Source organism: Heliconius melpomene, chromosome 20 (assembly GCF_056956725.1).
Source record: "Heliconius melpomene rosina isolate 202511_hmr_F chromosome 20, ASM5695672v1, whole genome shotgun sequence".
Classification (NCBI taxonomy): domain Eukaryota; kingdom Metazoa; phylum Arthropoda; class Insecta; order Lepidoptera; family Nymphalidae; genus Heliconius; species Heliconius melpomene.
Window position 1 is genome coordinate 10,880,159 of NC_140408.1, and position 20,339 is coordinate 10,900,497.

The window sequence follows — 20,339 nt, forward strand, 5'->3', positions numbered from 1 at the left end:
GAATTAGACTCTGACAGAGTTTAGTCATAAAGTACTAGTTGTAACATATTCTCATAAATATAAATTTAAAATGATTATTTTAACAATATTTTGACTACATAAAGACATTTTTTTGTGTTATATACTTTAAGTTTTAATAATTTTGAATGTGGCAGCACTCAAAGGAATGTGTCACAATACGGTCAAATTGGCTGTCAGAGTTAACTGAAATCGACTGTCATAGGCCACAGCCAATATCACACATAGTCGGTGTGCGGCGATTGATATCGTGCTGCTATAAAATATTTGTTAAGAAACATAAGTGAAAGCTGTATTACTTTGCTTTATACTTTACGTGTGCTTGCCAATTAATTATGTGACTGTTATTTGCGTGTAGTGTTCACAATTAAGTCAGATCAAACATCGAGACGGATGGACCGCAGTGGGCAAAGTAAATATATTTTCTTATTCTCTAAATCTAATTATTTTCATTTCTAAGTTTTATGATTATTTAGTTTTTAGTTAAGAAATTTATTATATATGTATTTAATAAAAAGAAACTTCGTATCTATAAGTGTTAACATGTAAATAAACAAGATATTTATAACGCCTACGTAAACTTGATCCGATTGTCAACCAGTTTTTAGATGCATCGCCTAAAATATTATAAGACAACATAGTACGTTCAAAAATGTTTTAATACGTTCAGTGTAATGTATGGCAAATGAAAATAAGGTCGTAATTGTTTATTCTAAGCTTCACGTTTATTTGCTTTACTCTTTAATGCCATTTTAGTATTACATGTTTTACTTTTAACTCCATAATTTATATTATAGATATTTTTTTTACTTATTATTTATTTTTTATAATTCTAAATTTAATAAATACTTTTTTAGAAAGATAATAAAATTACACATATTGCAATTTAAAATTCAATGTCAAGGCAGAGATTGAGAAACCAAGCATGCATTATTTATGATTTAAACCACATACCTACCAATTTTAATTCATTACATGGAAGAGTTATTTTTAGTACTTTGTCATCAGTATTTCTTGTACATATAAGGTAATAAGTACCATTATGTCTTTTTATTTGTGTATCTTTAAACACTTAAACATGTATTCTCATATAATTTTATTAAAATTATAAATGAATATGATAATATATAAAACCAACACAACACAATAAAATTGGTTTTTCATATAATACTTATATTAATAATAACCAAGCTATTAACATGATGAAAAGTGATTAACATCATATTCTCAGAAACTACTCTTCAAAGTACTGTTCAAATTATTTTTGTGGTTGATACTCTATTATTCATTTATCAATGAAGCTAGATAAAATATCTATTTTAGTTATTTCCATTTGACCCAGTAGACAAAGCTGCAGGTAAAAGATAGCAATTGTTAAGAAACTACCTAATAACTAATTAATGCCTCAAGAATTTGAAAAAGTGGCAAAGGAAGTATTTTAATATATGTGTGTGTGGAATCTGAAACACTAGCTTCCCAGATTCCCTCTGGCTACCCTGTTGTGTATGGCATGAGTGTGAAGCTAAAAAAATCACAGTATAGAGAGTATACTATTATTTTATACCACTTTCTTTAAAATTAAGGTTTTTGGCATTGAAATTTTCAAATGGGTGCCAACTTTTGAAAATTACATTTAGAGTTAAGCATTTGGCACTACACAGTGTTGGCAATCAAATACCATTTAAGAGTCTTTTTTTATTTTTAAACAAAACTGTTTGGTAATGATGTTTTCTTTAAATAGCATTTTAATGCTTATTAAAATTACTTATTTTATATAAATAATATCCAGTAGGGGCATAGGGGCACACCTTCCTCGCCCTGGTAATGATGCAAAGCATGTAGTGCAACTCAATGCCGAAGAAATTAGGCAGAAAGTGGAAGACAGAAGTGTAGTTGCGGAAAAAAATTAAAGATAACAAAAGAAAATAATAGTTGTATATAAATCTATGATTTTTCTTAAACAAGCTCCAATAATAAAATATTTTCCTCTTACAAAACTGTGATTGTGACTTTGAATTCTATACAAGGAAATGATTATATCATAAATAAACTCAACTCTTGTGGTTAGGCATACATTAATTCCCCATATAGATAGAAAATTAAAAACCATGAATGACTATTAATAAGACATTTAGACACTCTGTTCCCCATTTTACGCTGAATTCTAGGGGCATTCCATGTTGAGTGGCCGAACTTAAAATCGCGCTTTATATACACCAGAGTGAAGAAATAAAATTATTAATTTAAATAAATATTTCATTTCCTAAAGTGGAAATCGAACCCACAACCAGTCGCTTTTACAGTCACATACTGATGTCCCTGCACGACGACCTTTCCGTCCTCGGCAAATTAATTAGGAATCTTAGTGTAAGTCCATACGTAAATATTAAGTCCGGTTTCCACCGCGAAAGAGAAATGAGCCAGTAATGTTTATGCAGAACGGACTCCTTTTAAATAATAATAATCCATTCTCCCTTTTAAATCATAGATAATATTATATGGTATATTGCAAGATAATATTGTCAGAAATAAACCAAATTAAATAGGACCACACGAGAAGCACCAGCTTTCAAATAAAAAAGAATCGTCAAAGTCGATCAAAAGTTTAATGAAACAAACATAAAAAATACATTTGAATGAATAACCTCATTCTTTTATAGAAGTCAGATAATATAATAGGCTGACATTTCCACCAATAAACAGTTTTGTATTTTGTAATGACACTCCGCTCCTTCCAACTGATCATTAAGGACTTCGTTAAATTCTCAAGAGTAAACTATAAACAAGAAATTTAAGAAATTATTATATTATAGATATATTTAAATAAAGGTATCTTTTTTATTATAGCAGGTGATAGCAATGATGCTAGTGCGCTTGAACATGCGCTTGGCATTAGCGGCGCTGTGCGGGGGCGTGCTACTTGTGACGTTCTATTTGGGCAGGTGTGGAGATCTGGTGAATAGGCCCAGTTAGTATGCCGATTGATATATATTTTTTATATATTTGAATATTTGTTTGTTTTTATTATTAATTTATTTTTTATTGTAATTATCAGTATTTTTTTAAACATTTTTAAAATATTGCTCTAAGTGTGGAGAGAAATATACTTTTTTAGAAAACATATAAAAATATCCCCCTACGTTCAGATTTTATACATATATTCTTTGTTACGCAAAACAAAACATACAGAAATATGTTATGAAAAATATTGCTTTTAACTAAATTCCACCAAGGTAATTTGTTGTATTACCTCCAAAAAGCAAATTCCCGTATACACAATTTTCTCGAACACCAAGGGCACTGTCGAGGTGATCCTTTTTGATTTAAGTAAGGTATATTTCAACTTATGAGTATATCTAAGTTTCACCAAAATCAGTTCAGTAGTGTTTGAGATAAAGTCATCCACGCATTTTCGGAGGGAACATACTGTATAATTTAGTATAGCATGTATAAATCGGTTATTTAATTAATTTTATTGATGTAAGTCTCCTTGTACAATCATTCTCTATTCCAGAAGTTTGAAAAGTAATTTTTACACATACTCTTTTTATCCACAGTAGGTTCAGTACCATCCAACGAGTTAATAGAACGTATTAGCGATGAAATCGAATGCTCTATAAATGGGGAATACTCGGTGTCGTGCCGGCGCGACCGCGACCAGGTGTACGTGCCGTTCTCGTTCATACATAAATATTTTGAGGTAAGCCATATTTGTTTTTTTATATAGGTACCTCTATTATATTCATGATTTTTGTATTTACTTAAGGCCGTTGTGGCACAGGGGCACAAGCGTGTAACTGTAACGCGACGGTTGTGGGTTCGCCTCCTACTGGGGGAATGAATTATTTATTCATATTTTCATTTTTTCCCTCTGGGAACAAGGCAAAACGCGCGGCGTTGAGTTCCACCATTAAACACGCAATGCCAAGAAAATTCAGTGGAAAGTGGGGAATGTATCCTATTATATTCCAGTATCCCGCAAACAGCAGGCAGAGGGTAAAGAGAAAACGTGAATACATTTCCGATCTTGATTTAAATCCATACATTTATTCTGTCTTCGATCTATACATCTCAGTAGATTCATATTTATATCAAGAGTAAGACGTAAGATAGTTTATTTCTACAAAAGATATTCTTATAACATTTAAAAAATATATATTTTTTTAGATTTACGGCAAAATAACGTCAGTAGGCGGCGTAGACAAATTCGAATGGTCGCACAGTTACAGCAAAGTGTATCATCCCAGAAAGAAATATGACCCGCGTGGCACATTCACTACCTTCGAGAACTATAACGTCGAAGTGCGGGATAGGGTGAAATGCATCAGCGGAATTGAAGGGGTTCCTGTGTCCACACAATGGGAGCCCAAAGGGTTCTTCTATCCTACTCAAATAGCCCAATTCGGGTTAGCCCATTATAGCAAAAATATAACGGAACCTGAACCCAGGGTTAAAGTAATAGATGATAGCGAGAAAGTTCTGGAAAATTGGGTTGTAAGTAAAGATGCAGTGATGGCCAGGGACTTTGATACGGAGTTAAAAGCTAAAGTAATTAAATTTTCAACGTCTGGGCACATCACTAGTCAGGTCTGGTTGAGAGTGAATTCGACTCAGGATTTTGTACTAAGCATGGATCTGAAATTGAACCCCAATTCTTCAATAACAGTGGTGCTACAAAATAAAGATAAGAAGGAGACGGTGTATTTGCATTATGTTACGAGTTTACAGCTTATTCATGCTCAGGTTAGCTTTTTTTTATTGTTACCATTATTAAATGTTGTTAATTACATTCCAACGTGGTGTAGAGGAAATACAGTGTTAAGTTCAAACCAGTCAAAACGCATTGCATTTAAAATTTGAACGGAGTGACTTAACACTACGTTCCCTCTGCCTACCCCGCTATGCTAGAAAATGGAGCTGTTTTTAATTAAAACATATATTTTGAGTATTTTTTTTATTTAAACGATTTAAAATATAAGTATTATGTTTTCGGTGGGGAATGCGTGTTCGATTTTGCGCGAAATATTTGTTAAATTTAACTATTAGTATTTTTATATATATCTTGCAGAAAGTTTATTTTCTTCATAATTTATTGTTTTTCCATTCTTATAGGATGACCACACGTACTACGGTATAGGAGTAGATTCAAAATGGCGGAAGATCACACGAGACCTAATAATAGATATGCAAAAGGGCTGGGCATTGCAGGACAAACCCAAACGAAAATCACCAAGAAATAAATTTAAGGTGAAAAAAATGTGTTTTGCATATTTCTTATTTCTTGCCAATAAAATGTCTGTAAAGATGCAAATGATCAGTAATGATGCAAATGCAACTTAATCTTTAAATTTAATAAACAATACAAGAGGTTTAGGCCGGTTGTCAAAAATCTGTATAAACCAGTTTAGGCTGCACCGATATAGGAACACTCACACATTTGTGTGCAAAGCTTAGCTAAGCTTCGTGGCAGTCCATTCATTTGATATGTTATATATTCATTCATAAATTTACTATATTTCTTATCCTCGCCCGGACAGATATCCAGTATAGTGTTATCGGGGTCCGGCTCTATATCCAACATATTGATATCCTCGCATTCTCACACCGCTCATTTCTACGCGGCGGCTCGATGGCTGGCCACCAACCAGAGGGCGCGAGGCGGGTGGCCGGTGCTTGCAAGACGCAGGGTGGCACCTGGTGTACCTGATTTAAAGCCTGGGTGGTAAGTTTTTTAATATATTCTCTTAATATAAGTTATCTATACCTATAATATAAATCGTAACGGATCGGAGTCTGTACATGAAATACTGTTTGTAAAAAAAATGTTATGTTGACATTTATTAACAAATAATAGCAACAAAGACAATGATTTTTAAAACTTATGTCTGTGCGCTTGTTCACGCTAATGTCAGAAATGGCTTAACCGATTTAATTGCAGTTTTCACTATTTCATTTTCTTAAACTTTGATATCTTATGTTTGTTTTATTTCAATCGGATTATAAATAAAAAAAATATTATTAATAAAATTTCTATAAATAACAATATTGAATTAGCTGATACTTTACTTGTTAATATAAGGATGGATAGATATTTGTTTTTAAAATGATGTTATTATTAGAAAAGGCAAGTAATGCAGATTAATAATTATGTAGTTCAAGCGTGTGAAGTCGCAAGCGGGTCGCTAGTTTTATTAAATATACATTTGTTTGCTTGAATTTGTTGTGTTTATTGTGTTATATTAAAATTTGTTTGTTGCCTTTGCACTATTCTGTTAGAATATGTGATATTTTTCGCTTCCCTGTTCAGATATAACAAAACGTGGAGTGATCCAGTACTTATATAATTTTTTTTACTTAATTACACTTAACTCAGCGGTTTACCAAATCTGAAATCAATGAGTAATTGTGAATATCAATGTTTAGTCAAGAATAATTTAAATCCATATCCGTCGAACGCGTCATAAGGAAGTAGCTAACAAGCAACGTATTGTTCAATTCAAAGCTTTTAAAGGTTAATAGTTAATTTTATTAATAGAAACAAAAACTATGCGACTCTTTTTTACTTTCATGTAGTTTTCGTCTCTAAACAGTTATTTCTTAAGATTGAAAATGAAAACCAACACTCAACTTAACTATAGGTAATAAATCTTAAAGGAATCTACTACAATATTGACACTAATGGGTACTTTAGTTAATTGGTGCTATCAAAATGTGTTAAGTATGTCTATTTTTAGGTACTATCTATACTTCTATACTAATATTATAAAGCTACAAAGTTTGTTTGGTTGAACGCACTAATCTCAGGAACTATATAGATCCGAATTGATTTTTTTTTTTAGTTTTATATAGTCCAAATCAAGTGATACTATGCTGTATAACATCATATTGCTCAGTAAATTTTATAACTGATCAGTTATAATATTTTTTTTTATAACAAGCACATAATATGTGAGCACACAAAGAGTTTTTATTTGCGTCGCGGTTTTGTTGCGCCGGCGCACTGTGATCGCGGCTAACTGGGCCGGGGCTAAAGGTTAAATAGCTTTACGATTACTGCATAACAGAGGTCGTATAGATTTATATTAGATTTTTTATGTGTATATGAAGTTACTGACAGACTTATGTAAAGTTTTTATTTATAAAAGTGTCTATTAGAAAATATAGGAAAATAATTAAAACATGAAATTTTGGATCACTCCGCCGCCTAGAACAATGGTGCATGAAAGGCAGAGAATTTAGTCACAAGATTCTCTCTCACATTGATCCATTGATAAAGTAACGCGAGTTTATTAATGTGAACTCGACTTTTGAAACCGGTTGGTATAACTGAGCCACCATTAGGTAATTTTTCTACGAAATTTATGTTTCTGCTAAATTTATTCTTCTGCCAAATGTATATTTCGTAATTTATTTATTAATGAGCGAAGGTATTTCCCTCCTCTCTCCCGCCTACTACTCCAATGGACATATAAACTATTTATGCGCAGCACGGAGAGCTCCCCACCTATTTGATATGCCAAAATATATGTGAAAATGATTATTAAAATATATAAAACTCAAACTAATCACAATTTTAAGTGAGCGAAAGGGAGAATAATTACGACATTGTGTATGTATATAACAAAATTTGAAAACATTTTTTTGAAGACATACGTTCTTAGTAATTCAAATATGTTTTTTTCTATTATATCCCTGTATTTTCTTTAATAAATAGGCACTCGGCCATGAGCCAGGGTCACGGTATTTCCCTCCTCTCGCGCGCCTACTATCGCAGTGGAGATATAAACTACTTGCGCGCGGCGCGGAGAGCTCTCCACCTACTGGATGTTCCGAGCCACGCGGGAGGAGTGAAAGCGATGTGGATGGATAAATACGTATGGTATGTATGGATTTACGAGTTCTTTTGATTATGGATTATGGGTGCTTATATAATTTGAGGGCATTTGGATTTATGACATAACAGAACAGGGTCCTGTTCCATAACATTCCATCGTTGTTAATTCGATCCTGTCTTGGGGAATGAAAATATTTAAATAACTTTCTTTTCTTACTATCTTAAAGCGAACTGAAGCTACCTGGCTAAAAAATAACTTTAAATGCTCATTTGTCTTCTTCTTCATATCATCTTATTCTCTATATGTATACAAAAATATTGTTCAAGAACCTAATCAAATAAATAAATAAAATGGAGTAAAGTGATCAATCGCTATCTCTATATTTATTTATTGACATGAAAGGAAGAGATAATAATATAATATAATTTATTTTCAGGTATGAAGAATATCCAACGAAACCGCCACTGTTCGTTCTAAACGGGTTCATATACACGCTGCTCGGTCTCTATGATCTCCACGTGATAGAAGGTGAGAATTCCATATCGCTAGCGAAAAAAATGTATGACGACGGAATGCTTTCCCTAAAGACGCTTTTACCACTCTTCGATACAGGCAGTGGTAGCTTCTACGATCTCCGCCATTTTACTTTGGGCATAAGTCCGAATATAGCAAGATGGGACTATCACGCAACTCACGTGAATCAACTGTACTTATTAGCGGGATTAGATCCCGATCCGATATTTATAAACACGGCGAAACGATGGGAAGGCTATATGCAAGGCAAAAGAGCGGCACACAATTGAGTATATCGATTTTTGTGGGGTTTTCAACGTTGATTGATTGGAGATATTGATTTTTCAAAATCGATAATGAAATCGATTTTTGAGTACTCGACTCAGTTTGGAAGTTGCAAGCTATGGCCTTGTGACGGAGAGCTGAACGAATGTAATCACACTAATAAACCTAAAGGTCTTTTTTTATTATTAAAGAAATGAAATTTGAAAAAGCATAAAAATAACAGATGCTAACATTGCCAAATAAATAAGAGATGCTAACATTGCCTCTTTGGAATATAAATATATGTTTCAAAGAGGGTATATGGGATTTATATCGAATACATAAATATATTAAGCATTTCTTTTTTGTTTTTCAAATAAAAGTACATTAATTTTAAAAAGTCATAAATACGATAAAGTTATTTTATAAGTATGTTAGATCTAATAATTAACCTATAGACCAATTAATTTATTGAATTTCTTTGTAAATTATACTTATTAAATAATTCCTATTTTATTAAAACAAACAAACTTAACTGACTTTGGCTGTTTGATATAGAGTCTAAGTCTCAACTGAAATAAACGTAAATGTGAATGTCATCTCTCAAATTTGTACCTGCTATGACTTGAAAATTAAATTATCAGATCCAATTAACGATAACTACCACACTTAGAGAAGTTGATTAGTGTTTAATTATCAGTAATCTTACAAATATATAGATTTGTAATAATTTCATATCATTTGAACTCTAATCGACGTACAGTAGAAACTCGATTAACCGGACTAATTGTTGTCGTTAGTCATCCGGATAATCGAAAGTATAAAGAAAAGCTATTTTTGTGCATATGTAACACAAAATTGTTATATGTGTATTAAAAGCTATAAGTACATATCAACCAAAATGAACGTTTATTAAGAAATTATTAACATTTTCCTACATGCGATTTATACACATATAAATTACGTACGCATTTACGTCCATATAATTTTTCTTAGGTTTCATTGAACGCGAATCCGTATAACGTATAATGAGGGTCAAATAATCGAGGTTCTACTTTATTTGTGTGCTAATATTATTAATAGCGCAAAAATATATATCTTAATTTTTTTTAAGAAAATAAAAGTATTTTCGCTCATTTATAATTTAATTTTCAAAATGAGAAACAACAGAAAACAATAAATAAATGTAAATATAATCGTATAGACTAAAATGGCTGTCATTCCTACAATAGTAGGCATAAGTTTTACATAATAATAATAATATAAAGAAAACGTATACAAAAAGTTGAAATTTAAATAAATACTTATCACTGAAGACTGAATACCTTTTAAAAAGACCGCCAGTGTAGAAACAGCCTTCGAAACTGAATTGAATATATAAAATAAATATAATAATTATTATCTTGTTAAACCTATTCTTATGTTAAACGTACTTAATTGCCTTATTTATCATTGTATATTACAATATTTTTATCCAATAATTGTTTTAGATGTTTGTACTACTTTCTTTATATTTTTGAAAGTTGCTTAAAACAACAATTAATTTTTTATTTGTCAAAATGAGAAAAAATATAGTATAGAGAAAGATATTTAATCTTATTTTCATTTCTCTAATAAGATAAACCGCGGCACTGACTTCCTCCTCGAATTCGACGAAAAATGGAGAATGAAGTATCTTAACACTAACATTATTAAAACAAAAATATTTTAACAAGTCCCTGTTGCACTTAGAAAAACTAAAAAGGCATTTAGCTAAAGTTAAGGTCGTAAAATAGTCACAATTCAATATAGTTTACGGTTAGCTCGCAGATATTCCAAATTATTGGTAAGCTTTAAAAATATTGTAATATACATTAATTCTTCCCTGTTGTACATAAAATTTATATTATTTTAACATACTGTATATAAAGTTATATTTGAAAAATATATTTAAATCAATAGTCATATATAAATTTAGTATCATTATTTCTTTTAATTTATGAAATGATTTCACATTTTATATTAACTAAATGCGCATATAAATTTTAGTTTTCTTATAAGTTTATAGAATCAAAGAATCTTAATATAAAGATCTTAAAAATTCACTAAAGCGTTTATAAAAATAATGGCAAAAGTTGAACATTTTTTATTTTTTTGTTTACTGTTAATTGCAATATACTTTTTTAAGTTAAAATCAAATTCGACAGATGTTTTTTTTTTTATGTTTTTCCGTCATTAAACAAAATATAAAGAAAAAAAAATTGAATATCACTTCAATCTGGGGGTCAATCAATAAATTATAGGAACCATAATCTTATAAAAAGTATAGTAATAAGTATTATATCCTTGTTCTATAGAGAATCAAAATGTTGTATTAAATATATAGGAATTGATTTTATACATCCAATTTACACTAACCTTTACCAAAATTCATTTAAATATTAAATATTTGCATATAATCTTGCCACAATGATTTTTTTATTTAAATTTTATCTTTAAAAATATCAAGTTGCTTACTTTTACAAAACACTAAAGAGAAAACATGTTTTAAAGTACATATTTTTTAGCTTTACGCTCTATTTTTCTCTATCTTTACACAGCCGGATGTAGGCCGTTCCGCTAAATTCTTGAAGCATTCCGTATTGAGTAGCGGAACTCACCGCCGTGCTTTGCTTGGTTACCAAAGAGAACTAATTAAAATATTAAACATTTTATGCCATAGAGTGGGAAACGCACCCACGACCGATGCGTTTACAGTCGCACACTTGTGCCCTTCCGCCACCAAGAAATAAGAAATATCTAATGTTTTAAAGTTACAGCCATAAAATAAAGAGTTCATTAAAATTGTAGATAATCGTATTTACACAATATTTATTATATAATTTATATCTTTATTAAAAATAAACACTTTGTATAAATAATGCACTAAATCCCAGTAGACTAATATAAGAAAAGGAAATCCTAATTTATCTAAATAAATGTCACTTTATTCCTTAAAAACATTATTTTGGCAAAAAAATGTCTAAATGTCAGCCATTATCTTATTACGTTACTTTCTGCTTTGAAAATTACATTTAAATAACTTTTTTTTTTAATATTTTTAAGCTTTATTTATAATTTATATTATAGTATGTTCGGTTGTGATCCGAAGCACAAATATTAAAGTAAGAAGTTTCTAAAATTTTTAATAACAACTACGTTTATTATGTAATCTTAAGAATTCTTGTCAATAATCGTGTAAATGAGAATCATGGTACAATTGCATAGACTTAACGATACTCACTTTATATATAATATAATTGTATTTCAAATTTATGTTTTAAAAAAAAAAGAAAAAATTTTTGTAAATTGACCTTTTAGATGACTTGTGGAGTCTGAATCGTTAATTAAGTGTTAACTGTCGTTAAATATTTCAATTAAATTTAATGTAACTTAACGGTTGATGACTTGGTTGAACGCAACAGAAATATTTCAAACAAATTTGTTGTTATCAATAAAAGATTTTTTCTTATTGTATGTAGCGCTACTTAAATCTGTTTTTATTTTATTATTTTAATATTTGTATTCAAGTGCAAAAAGAAAGTGTAATATTTAAAGAGTTTTTAATATGGATAAATTTAATTTGCCTATAATCTTGCCATGTCAATAAAAAATATATATTTTAAAAATAAAAAATGCACTTAATAGCTCCTACACTTTTTTCTTATGAAGAATCTTATATATCAATATGAAAGTATAAAAAAGCTATATTAGTTTATGTTTTTCTAGTGATTATGTTAAACCAAAGTAGGATAATCCTTGTGTCATATGAAAGTCAACATATGAAGTAACATTATCTGAGAGATTGAAAAATCTTAGTGACATGAACAGAACATAGTGATTAGTGACGCCGTGGCGGTTTGTGTGTTCGAATCACACTCGGGGAAATGATATCTCAGCTATTTTAATATAACCGCCTTAACGATAAACCGCAGTGTTGAATTCCGCCATTCAACACACAATGTCTTGAAAATTAAGCGGGAAGTAAAACGTTGACTTTCTAATGACAGACAAACATTCCAATTGTAAGAGCTTACTAGAAATTACTATTCTATAGTTTATTTTAACTTAATTTTATATTTGTTAACACGTAGGTATGGATGTATTTAGTGATGTTATACGCGCGTTTTTATTCTTTTTAAAACAACATTATGCAGTCAAAAATGGCGCAAAATGGAGGAATAAGTGTCTTAACACTAAGTTGTCTCCGCCAACCCTGCTATATGCGGGAAAGAGCGTGAAGTTAATTGAATGCACTAATTTTCATCTTTGAACGCGCGCGTCTAACATCACAGTGTGGATATAACAAATCTATTAGTAGTCTGTAGAGGATAGCGAGCACTTGTGAATGACAATAAAAAGTCTTGACAAATTAACTTGTTTTATTTCAAAAATATACAAAATATATACAATCAAAGTACATAAAGTAAAGGCACTTTCATAAAAAAATACAGCATAGATAAATATAAATAAAAAGAAAAGTTATTAATAAACAAATTCATACACACGTCACTCACACTTCACTATATTACACATTACAACTTTAAAATTTCATCTAGAAGTCTTTAAAAATAATATTTCTACATATTATGTAAAAAATATATTTATTATTATTAACTTTCAAAATATACACACCCCCTTCTATTAAGGGTGAAAAATTTAAAACTTTATACAAAAATGCATGTTCAAAGCTAAAGACAAGGGCTCCCATGCACATTGCACATATCCTATTCAAAAACTGCATAACAGACAAAAAAATTCTACTAACGAAATTGTATATTAAAATACAACCGATGTATCGTGGCCGCCTAAAGTTATGATTTCTCATTTTTTGCGATTTCTGCAGTCAGGAGGAAAAAAACTTAATATTAAATCTGCACAGTCATCTACAGCTAACTTCAGTGCGGCCACGTTTCACTATTACTTAGTGGCACAAGTCTGCAACCGTACTAGCGCTCGTTTCTCCGCCATCTTCATCTTGTCGAGCACGTCTTGCATCTCCGGCCAGGGCTCGTAGCGCTGGTTGATGATGATCAGCTTGTGGACTGACGGGTTCCGCAGGTTCATTGTGCGCGAGATGTTCTCGCGGTTGTGAGTCGTGAATACTACGTCTACCTGGATATTTTAGGTTTGTCTAATTTGTTAATTTAAAATTTCGAAGATATGTTCAGATGAAGGTAAAATGTTTGTGTCAACGTTCCGTGTGCGCTGAGTTCCGCCTCGAAGAATAGGCAAAAAATGGAAAAAAGGTATCTTAAGCATGAACTCTGCCTACTGCGGAAAAAACGCAGCTGCTTTATCTACGATTTACACTAAATACGTAAATTGTTCAATATTTAAGAGTTTTATTAAATCTTTTACTAAAAAGAAAATCAATTTGGCGGCATATCCCTTATATGACCTTCAATGATTTATTCATGGTTCATTCATGCTATTCATTCATTATTTTTGTTACTTTTCTTATTTATGATTAACAAAAAAATTGTGTTGATCTTAGCTTAACATCTTAATGAAGCAATGGTAAATTTCTAAAATATTTGTTTTAGCAATAAGTTTCGACTTCTCTTATATTAATTTTATATAAACATTTAAATATTAAGATTATCTTATAATAAAATTACAAGCAAAAAATGTAATAATATCTAATTACAATAAAAATACCTTATTCTTTACAGCCCACGCTATAGAAAGGACCATGAAAGTAAGACTTGTACAAGTAACAATAAACAATGGAATAATTTCCCAGAATGTCTTTAAAGCATACATCAAGTGCAGTTTCCTCGGTATCGGCACATCGTATTGGGTCGGCGGTAATATGCTCCCTGCTTTTCTGACATGATTCAAAGATTTAACTTTTGGCAAAAGAAAGGTAGTTAGACGAAGAGGTAATCTAAAAAACATTTTTAGAAATTTAACAAAGATTTGGTTAGTATTGACGTTATGTAAATAAATGACATCCAAACTTTTTTAAAAGATAAAGTTTAAGATGGTCGTGGCCTGTTTTGGAAGTTGTGGCGTGTGATTTAAAATGATGCCGTACAGTAGCTACTGTAATACATTAAATCTAATACATAAGTATTACATACGCGTTTTTGGAACGAAGTTCCTTACGGCAGGCTTGGAAGGCATAGGGATTTCGCTGCGTGACCGAACTGAAAAAAATGTGATAGTAAAACCGTAAGAAAAATGCGTGGAATAAAACCGTTAAATGAGACGTGCGCAGGCGCGACTGTCGCATACACAGACGAGTAGTGTATACCAGTATCCTTACCAGTACCAGTACCAGTAGAGTAGTACCCTTTTGGGGTGGAGTGGTAATAGAAAGAGTATAATTAGAGAGTAGAGTTATAATTATTTTTATTTCTATTTTTCTATTCTATTTCTATGTAATTTTATGTTGTCAATTTTCTATGTAATTTTATGTTGTCAAACAAAAATAAAGAGACATATTTTGTTATTTTAGTTGATAATTTGAATTACGATGTTTTTTTTTATTTTAAGTGATTTATTATTTCCTAAAATACTGAATTTCCTAAATACTTTCTAGTACTTAAATAAAAACTAATCAGCAAAATTTAAGAGAAAAATCAAGGAAACCTACATAAAATTGAGCACGACTTTTTTTGCAATTTGTGTCGATTCTACATTAGCCGAAGGAACTTCGTTCCTACCTGGTGTCCCACGACACCACATTTTTTAATATTTTATTAGTTTCACAATGTGGGATACATAAAGCACAACAAGCAGAGGAAAACCTTATTTTAAGTCCACTCCTCTTCCTACCCTCCGTACAATTTTCGAGGCATTGCGAGACGTGTAGAATGGCGCAACTTAACACCGAGGTTTATCTCGTTACCAGGAGAGTAAGGAAAAGAAAATAATGCAGCAATAAATAATTGCAAGTTTATTATATTGTGTAACAAGTTTTATAACTAACATTTATTTTGCAATATTTATTTAATTTCATTCATACCAAATTCATTCAATTCATACCAAATATTACTATTTAGAAGTTATAATTTAAAAATCATTCACTGTACAGGTTCGCTGCCGGTACTAGGGTTAATGGTGCCTTAGCTGCATTGATGAGACGGTGAAACGTAATGTGGGTATTACAGAAGAAGAATGAAAGAAAGATGAATGCTGTGGAGATGTGACCTCTTCCTAGGATATGCGGAGCCAGCTTAGCTTATCGAGTGCAAAATAAGACTATTACAAAATTAAAATTAATTATTTTTATATTGAAAATAGGAAATAGAGAGTTTTAACACTTCGGTTCTCTCTGCCTACCTTGAATATAATGAATTACCGTACGGCACCGTACTGTACCGTAGGTAATATTTACCATAATATAAGTTTTCAATGTAATATACAAACTTAATAACGCAAATCTGACATTCAATTAAATTTGAAATAAAGACAAGAATTATTTATTTAAATAAAAATATTGTCATTAAAATTCAAAAGTTATTAATTTATTTATTTAAAATTATAATTATTTTTAAGTAAGATTTTTTGTAATAATAGCATACATATATATATATTTTTAAACAATCAAAATAAATACTATAGTAAATAAATACTATATGTAATATGTATAGAGCTGCAAATAAGAAATTATAATTTAATTCAATCACGGTACGTTTTTATACAATGGTTATCAAAATATATTCATTGTGTTTCACAAACTTATACTATAATTGTTCCTAATCAAAATTTCTTAGATACCTCATATATTCATTACAAAAAAAATCCTAATATTTTACTTTCTCCTTTAATCTTTATTTTCAATTTTGGTATACCTACTGCTTTTTAAATTTTTAATTCGCTTATACTTATTTCTTTTTTCGTAGTAATGTAAAATTTTCTTATAATATTAATAATAAGCTTACTCTTATAATATTTTACAGGTACTTCAAACAATTAGGTTCTTAATGATTTTCAATAGAGGGTGATGATCATCCGCACTCCACGGCGACGCATATCGCCCCGCACTAAGCGCAGATACAAAGCTATAAAGAATTTCTTAGCAAAAGCTTTAGGTAAGTAAAATTTAAATTAATTATAATTTTAAACCAGGACAATTTAGAGACCAGTGATGGCGCAGTAGCACAAACATGCGAATGTAAACGTGACAGGTTGTGAGTTCGCTTCCCACTGGAGAAAATAAAATATTTAATATTTCCGTTTCTTCGCTCTGGCTTAGAGGTAAAGCGTGGCGTTAGAATCCACCATTCACACAACAACGCGATGCCTCCAGCATTTGGACAAAAGGGGAACGCCGAGTGTCTTAAAATTAGGCTCTTATGCGAGATACAGCGTAAACTGAAAAAAAATATTATACACGTATTATATGAATTATTGAAATATTTCGATAAGTATTTCCCTGATCGTATTAATAGTGCTAAGTCAAATTATATCTCATTTTAATTCTATAGTAGGTTAATATGCTATTGTTTTATGATACAGTTTTAAAATTATCTCCCCCAATACATTATAGGTACCTCATCTCAAAGAAATATAAACACAAATTCGAGTATAGAAATTAGTGTCCATAATTTGAAGTCAAAAATCGAAAGTATAGAACAAGAACTGAATAAAGTGAGCAAACATTGTCAAGACCTGACTTTCCTTCAAGAAAATTTCGTGAAAGATCCAGGACAATTTTGTAACGAGCATAGTGAAGTTGAACCTAATCAAACAAATTCCAAATGTGGTGATATTAAGACAGTAGAAACAAAAATTTTATATGAAAAGCCAGGTGGCCAATTTCGTATAAGAGCTGGTAGTAGTAACACTAGTAATATCAAGAAATATGATAATACTATGAATCCTAGACGTTCCCATCAAAATTTACAAAACTATCGACATAAAGTACAAAGGATTAAAAATGATGAGAAACAAGACGTTTACGGACGGCAATACAGAACTAAATCAAAACAAAACATTCTCCCGACTGTTTATTCTACAAGCAGTTTCCATTCTTTAGTAACACCAAAATATAGACAATATGCAGAGCCTGGTTACTCTGGCTACCAACCAAAACAACGTGGAAATGAAGCTACTAAAATATCAAGCCCAGAGATTCATAGACAGAGACAAATAGAAGAAAATGATCATAGATATTATAAAAAAGCACATGAACAGAGGCAAATTAAACAAAAACGAAATAAGCGAGAGTATTTAAATGTCGACCAAGAGTTCATAGAAAAAATTATCAATAAACAGTATAAGCCTGTTAAAATGTTTGGAAGGAGAGATTCAGATTTTAGTCAATTTTCAGCACCAGTTTGTCGTGACCACGAATTTTTGATTCGTGAAGAAATTCAAGAAGGTAGCGAATTGTGTTCTTGTTGTTTCGATCAAAATAGAATACGCAGACATCGTTATATATGCCATCACGATGTGAGTGACAGGAGAAGTATTTGTGATACGCGACTTTATAGTTCTAAAAAGCACCATCGACATACGTATCCGAGTAAAAATATCGAAGATTACCATAATTCAGCCTATTATGATATAGTCCCTGTGAAGGAAAAATCTAGTCCGAAGTCAAGAAGAAAATTTGCTGAGGAGAACGCTATGAAATATCAGTACAAAGAAGTGCCTCCGTCGCCAAGAACACGTAGACCAAGACTGAATTTAAAAGCTCAAAATTATACAGAATATGATGACATTGAAGGACGTCCGCCTCCTATCAGACAACGTCGTAATTACGAATCTGAATCAAATTTGTCTGTTAAACATGAAAAACTAAAATATCAAAATGTGAGTGTACAACATCCGGCACAAATTGCAACAATGAGCAGCTTGCAAAGTCCTAAGTTCATAGAAGAACAAACGAACAAAGCCAATAATGACACTTCTTTAAGTACAGAATTAACAGAAACCAATGTTGATAAAACTGACAAAGCGTTAGGTGAAATAAAAGATATATTACAAAGTTTTCTAATAGAAATAAAGAAAGATTCTACTCACAGTGGTAAATCGAATAACACAAGTAAAATAGGCGAGAGGAATTTCAATGAAAGTCATGAAAGTGATAAATTAAATACCACGATAAATCCAAATAGTGGTAATAATTTTAACATAGCACAATGTAACGTCCCTCCATTTGTTCCAACAGTTCCAAGTCCTTATTGCTATCCGATAATACCCATATATCCCATGAACTATCCACAGAATGGTTACATGCTACCTAACCCCAGTTTCACCTGCACCTGTGCTGAGAGTTCAAAAGAAAGAGCGTATATGGAAAAGGAAAATAAAGTTAAAACAGAAGATGACGTAAGTAACGAAACTCAAGAACTGATTAAAGAGATTTATAAATATGTGTCGCAAAATTCCAAATCTGCAAAGGCAGCGGATCTTTTGGGTGGCCATAGTGCTAATAATAGTCCCAAGAACAGGAATAACAATATAGAAAGAATCCTATTTACTAATAGAAGTGCCGGCGGTTATTCCAAGGGGTCCAAACATGATGCTAACGTTGGAACTCCTCATATGAGATGCCTTTCCAAAAGCTGTGAAGCGATTGGATCAAGAATGAATTCTGACACATATTACTCTACAAACGCTAGTTACTCAGACACTGTATTGGAAAAACTCAGCTTACATGGTTCGCAGTCATCAACAGAATCCGATGTCAGCAGCGAAGTAGAAGAAAGAAAAGTATGAATTTAATTCGTTGTTTTAATATATTCACATATCCATTCTATATTGAAGTATTTTTTTATTTTAAATTTTTTTTTTTGCAGATTCATCGAAATAAATTTCAAAAACTACTAAATTCTTTACGATTATTCAAGAAAAAGAAAAAAGATATAATCGTGGAAGAAACTGAATCAGAAACTGCAGCAGTGGCTAACACTAAACAAAAACCAAAACCTCCTTTCAAACAAAACGTTACAAACTACGTAATGCACGGCCAGGAATACTTTCACCCGCCTCCGATACCAGAAAAATGTTGTCCACCTCATCAAGAACGACATTGTAACTACAATCATGGCTTACCTCATCAAACACTCCCTTTAAACTGTAATCTATGCGAGCATCATGGAAATAATCCAACATATTCTTACGACCAAAGGATACCAAACTACAATCCAATATCGCATTCTCCACATCCAGGCTACGTTCCATACCAAGTTCCTCCTCAGGTACCCCTTTGTCTAAAAGAAGTTGAAGTAAAAACCATCGGCACCCAAAGTCAAAGAAAGATGTCAATATTTAGTAAATTTACTAAAAAGTCGCTACCATACCCATATAGACTAGATGCATCTCAGCAATATACACCTCCGTCCACAGAAAAACCAAATTTTTGGAAATCAATGCAAGAAAAAGCTAAGCAGCAACAACAACGACAACAACAAAAGCAGCCAGATCCCATGGATTTTTCTCTTAAAACCCAAAAACAGTTAGCCCAAGGAGACATAAAGTTAAGAAATGCGATGCTCCAAAAATTATTCTATAAAAGAAATCCTTTTTCCCCTAGGAACTTAATTGTGAAAACTTTGCTCGGTAGAGATAAGTCTAGTTTCGGTGATCCACCTAAGATGTATCGACCCAGAATGTTTTTATAGTCGTTTTGTTAAGAAAGATTTGTACTTTGTGTTGTTGCTTAATAAATTATTTGAAATTTTGTTGTGTTGTTTGTGTCTGTGTTTTGTTTTGTCGTTTCTTTATTAAAAT

The 20,339-nt window shown here is 31.3% G+C and overlaps 3 protein-coding genes across 4 annotated transcripts; 2 read left to right on the forward strand and 1 right to left on the reverse strand.

Annotated features, from left to right (window-relative positions):
• Positions 1-143: 143 nt before the first annotated feature.
• Hsepi (D-glucuronyl C5-epimerase) lies at positions 144-13,020 on the forward strand. Of its 2 annotated transcripts, none has more exons than XM_085204874.1 (8): positions 144-430; positions 2,866-2,986; positions 3,579-3,718; positions 4,186-4,761; positions 5,131-5,265; positions 5,556-5,740; positions 7,733-7,897; positions 8,290-13,020. In XM_085204874.1, exons 2-8 carry the CDS (start codon positions 2,878-2,880, stop codon positions 8,654-8,656), a joined length of 1,677 nt encoding a protein of 558 aa, XP_085061000.1. In that variant the 5' UTR covers positions 144-430; positions 2,866-2,877; the 3' UTR covers positions 8,657-13,020. The 2 variants fall into 2 exon arrangements, with proteins under 2 accessions (XP_085061000.1, XP_085060999.1); XM_085204873.1 differs by having other exon boundaries at positions 152-430; positions 3,576-3,718.
• Positions 13,021-13,127: 107 nt separating this feature from the next.
• Positions 13,128-14,783, reverse strand: LOC146527965 (uncharacterized). Its single transcript, XM_085204998.1, has 2 exons — positions 14,310-14,783; positions 13,128-13,763 (listed from the first exon to the last, which is right to left on the reverse strand). Exons 1-2 carry the CDS (start codon positions 14,547-14,549, stop codon positions 13,569-13,571), a joined length of 435 nt encoding a protein of 144 aa, XP_085061124.1. The 5' UTR covers positions 14,550-14,783; the 3' UTR covers positions 13,128-13,568.
• Positions 14,784-16,500: 1,717 nt separating this feature from the next.
• Positions 16,501-20,262, forward strand: LOC146527966 (uncharacterized). The gene is made up of 3 exons (XM_085205235.1): positions 16,501-16,690; positions 17,149-19,319; positions 19,406-20,262. The coding sequence occupies exons 1-3, from the start codon at positions 16,603-16,605 to the stop codon at positions 20,228-20,230; spliced, it is 3,084 nt and encodes a 1,027-aa protein (XP_085061361.1). The 5' UTR covers positions 16,501-16,602; the 3' UTR covers positions 20,231-20,262.
• The last annotated feature ends 77 nt before the right edge of the window (positions 20,263-20,339 follow it).

Bases quoted from the DNA above. Each gene is read 5' to 3' on its own strand.
- Hsepi (XM_085204873.1), top strand. From the start codon at position 2,878: ATGATGCTAGTGCGCTTGAACATGCGCTTGGCATTAGCGGCGCTGTGC. The intron at 3,719-4,185 runs GTAAGCCATATT...ATATTTTTTTAG, and splicing joins TCATACATAAATATTTTGAG to ATTTACGGCAAAATAACGTC. The intron at 4,762-5,130 runs GTTAGCTTTTTT...CCATTCTTATAG, and splicing joins TACAGCTTATTCATGCTCAG to GATGACCACACGTACTACGG.
- LOC146527965 (XM_085204998.1), bottom strand. From the start codon at position 14,549: ATGTTTTTTAGATTACCTCTTCGTCTAACTACCTTTCTTTTGCCAAAA. The intron at 13,764-14,309 runs GTATTTTTATTG...TAAAATATCCAG, and splicing joins CGTGGGCTGTAAAGAATAAG to GTAGACGTAGTATTCACGAC.
- LOC146527966 (XM_085205235.1), top strand. From the start codon at position 16,603: ATGATCATCCGCACTCCACGGCGACGCATATCGCCCCGCACTAAGCGC. The intron at 16,691-17,148 runs GTAAGTAAAATT...AATACATTATAG, and splicing joins TTTCTTAGCAAAAGCTTTAG to GTACCTCATCTCAAAGAAAT. The intron at 19,320-19,405 runs GTATGAATTTAA...TTTTTTTTGCAG, and splicing joins GCGAAGTAGAAGAAAGAAAA to ATTCATCGAAATAAATTTCA.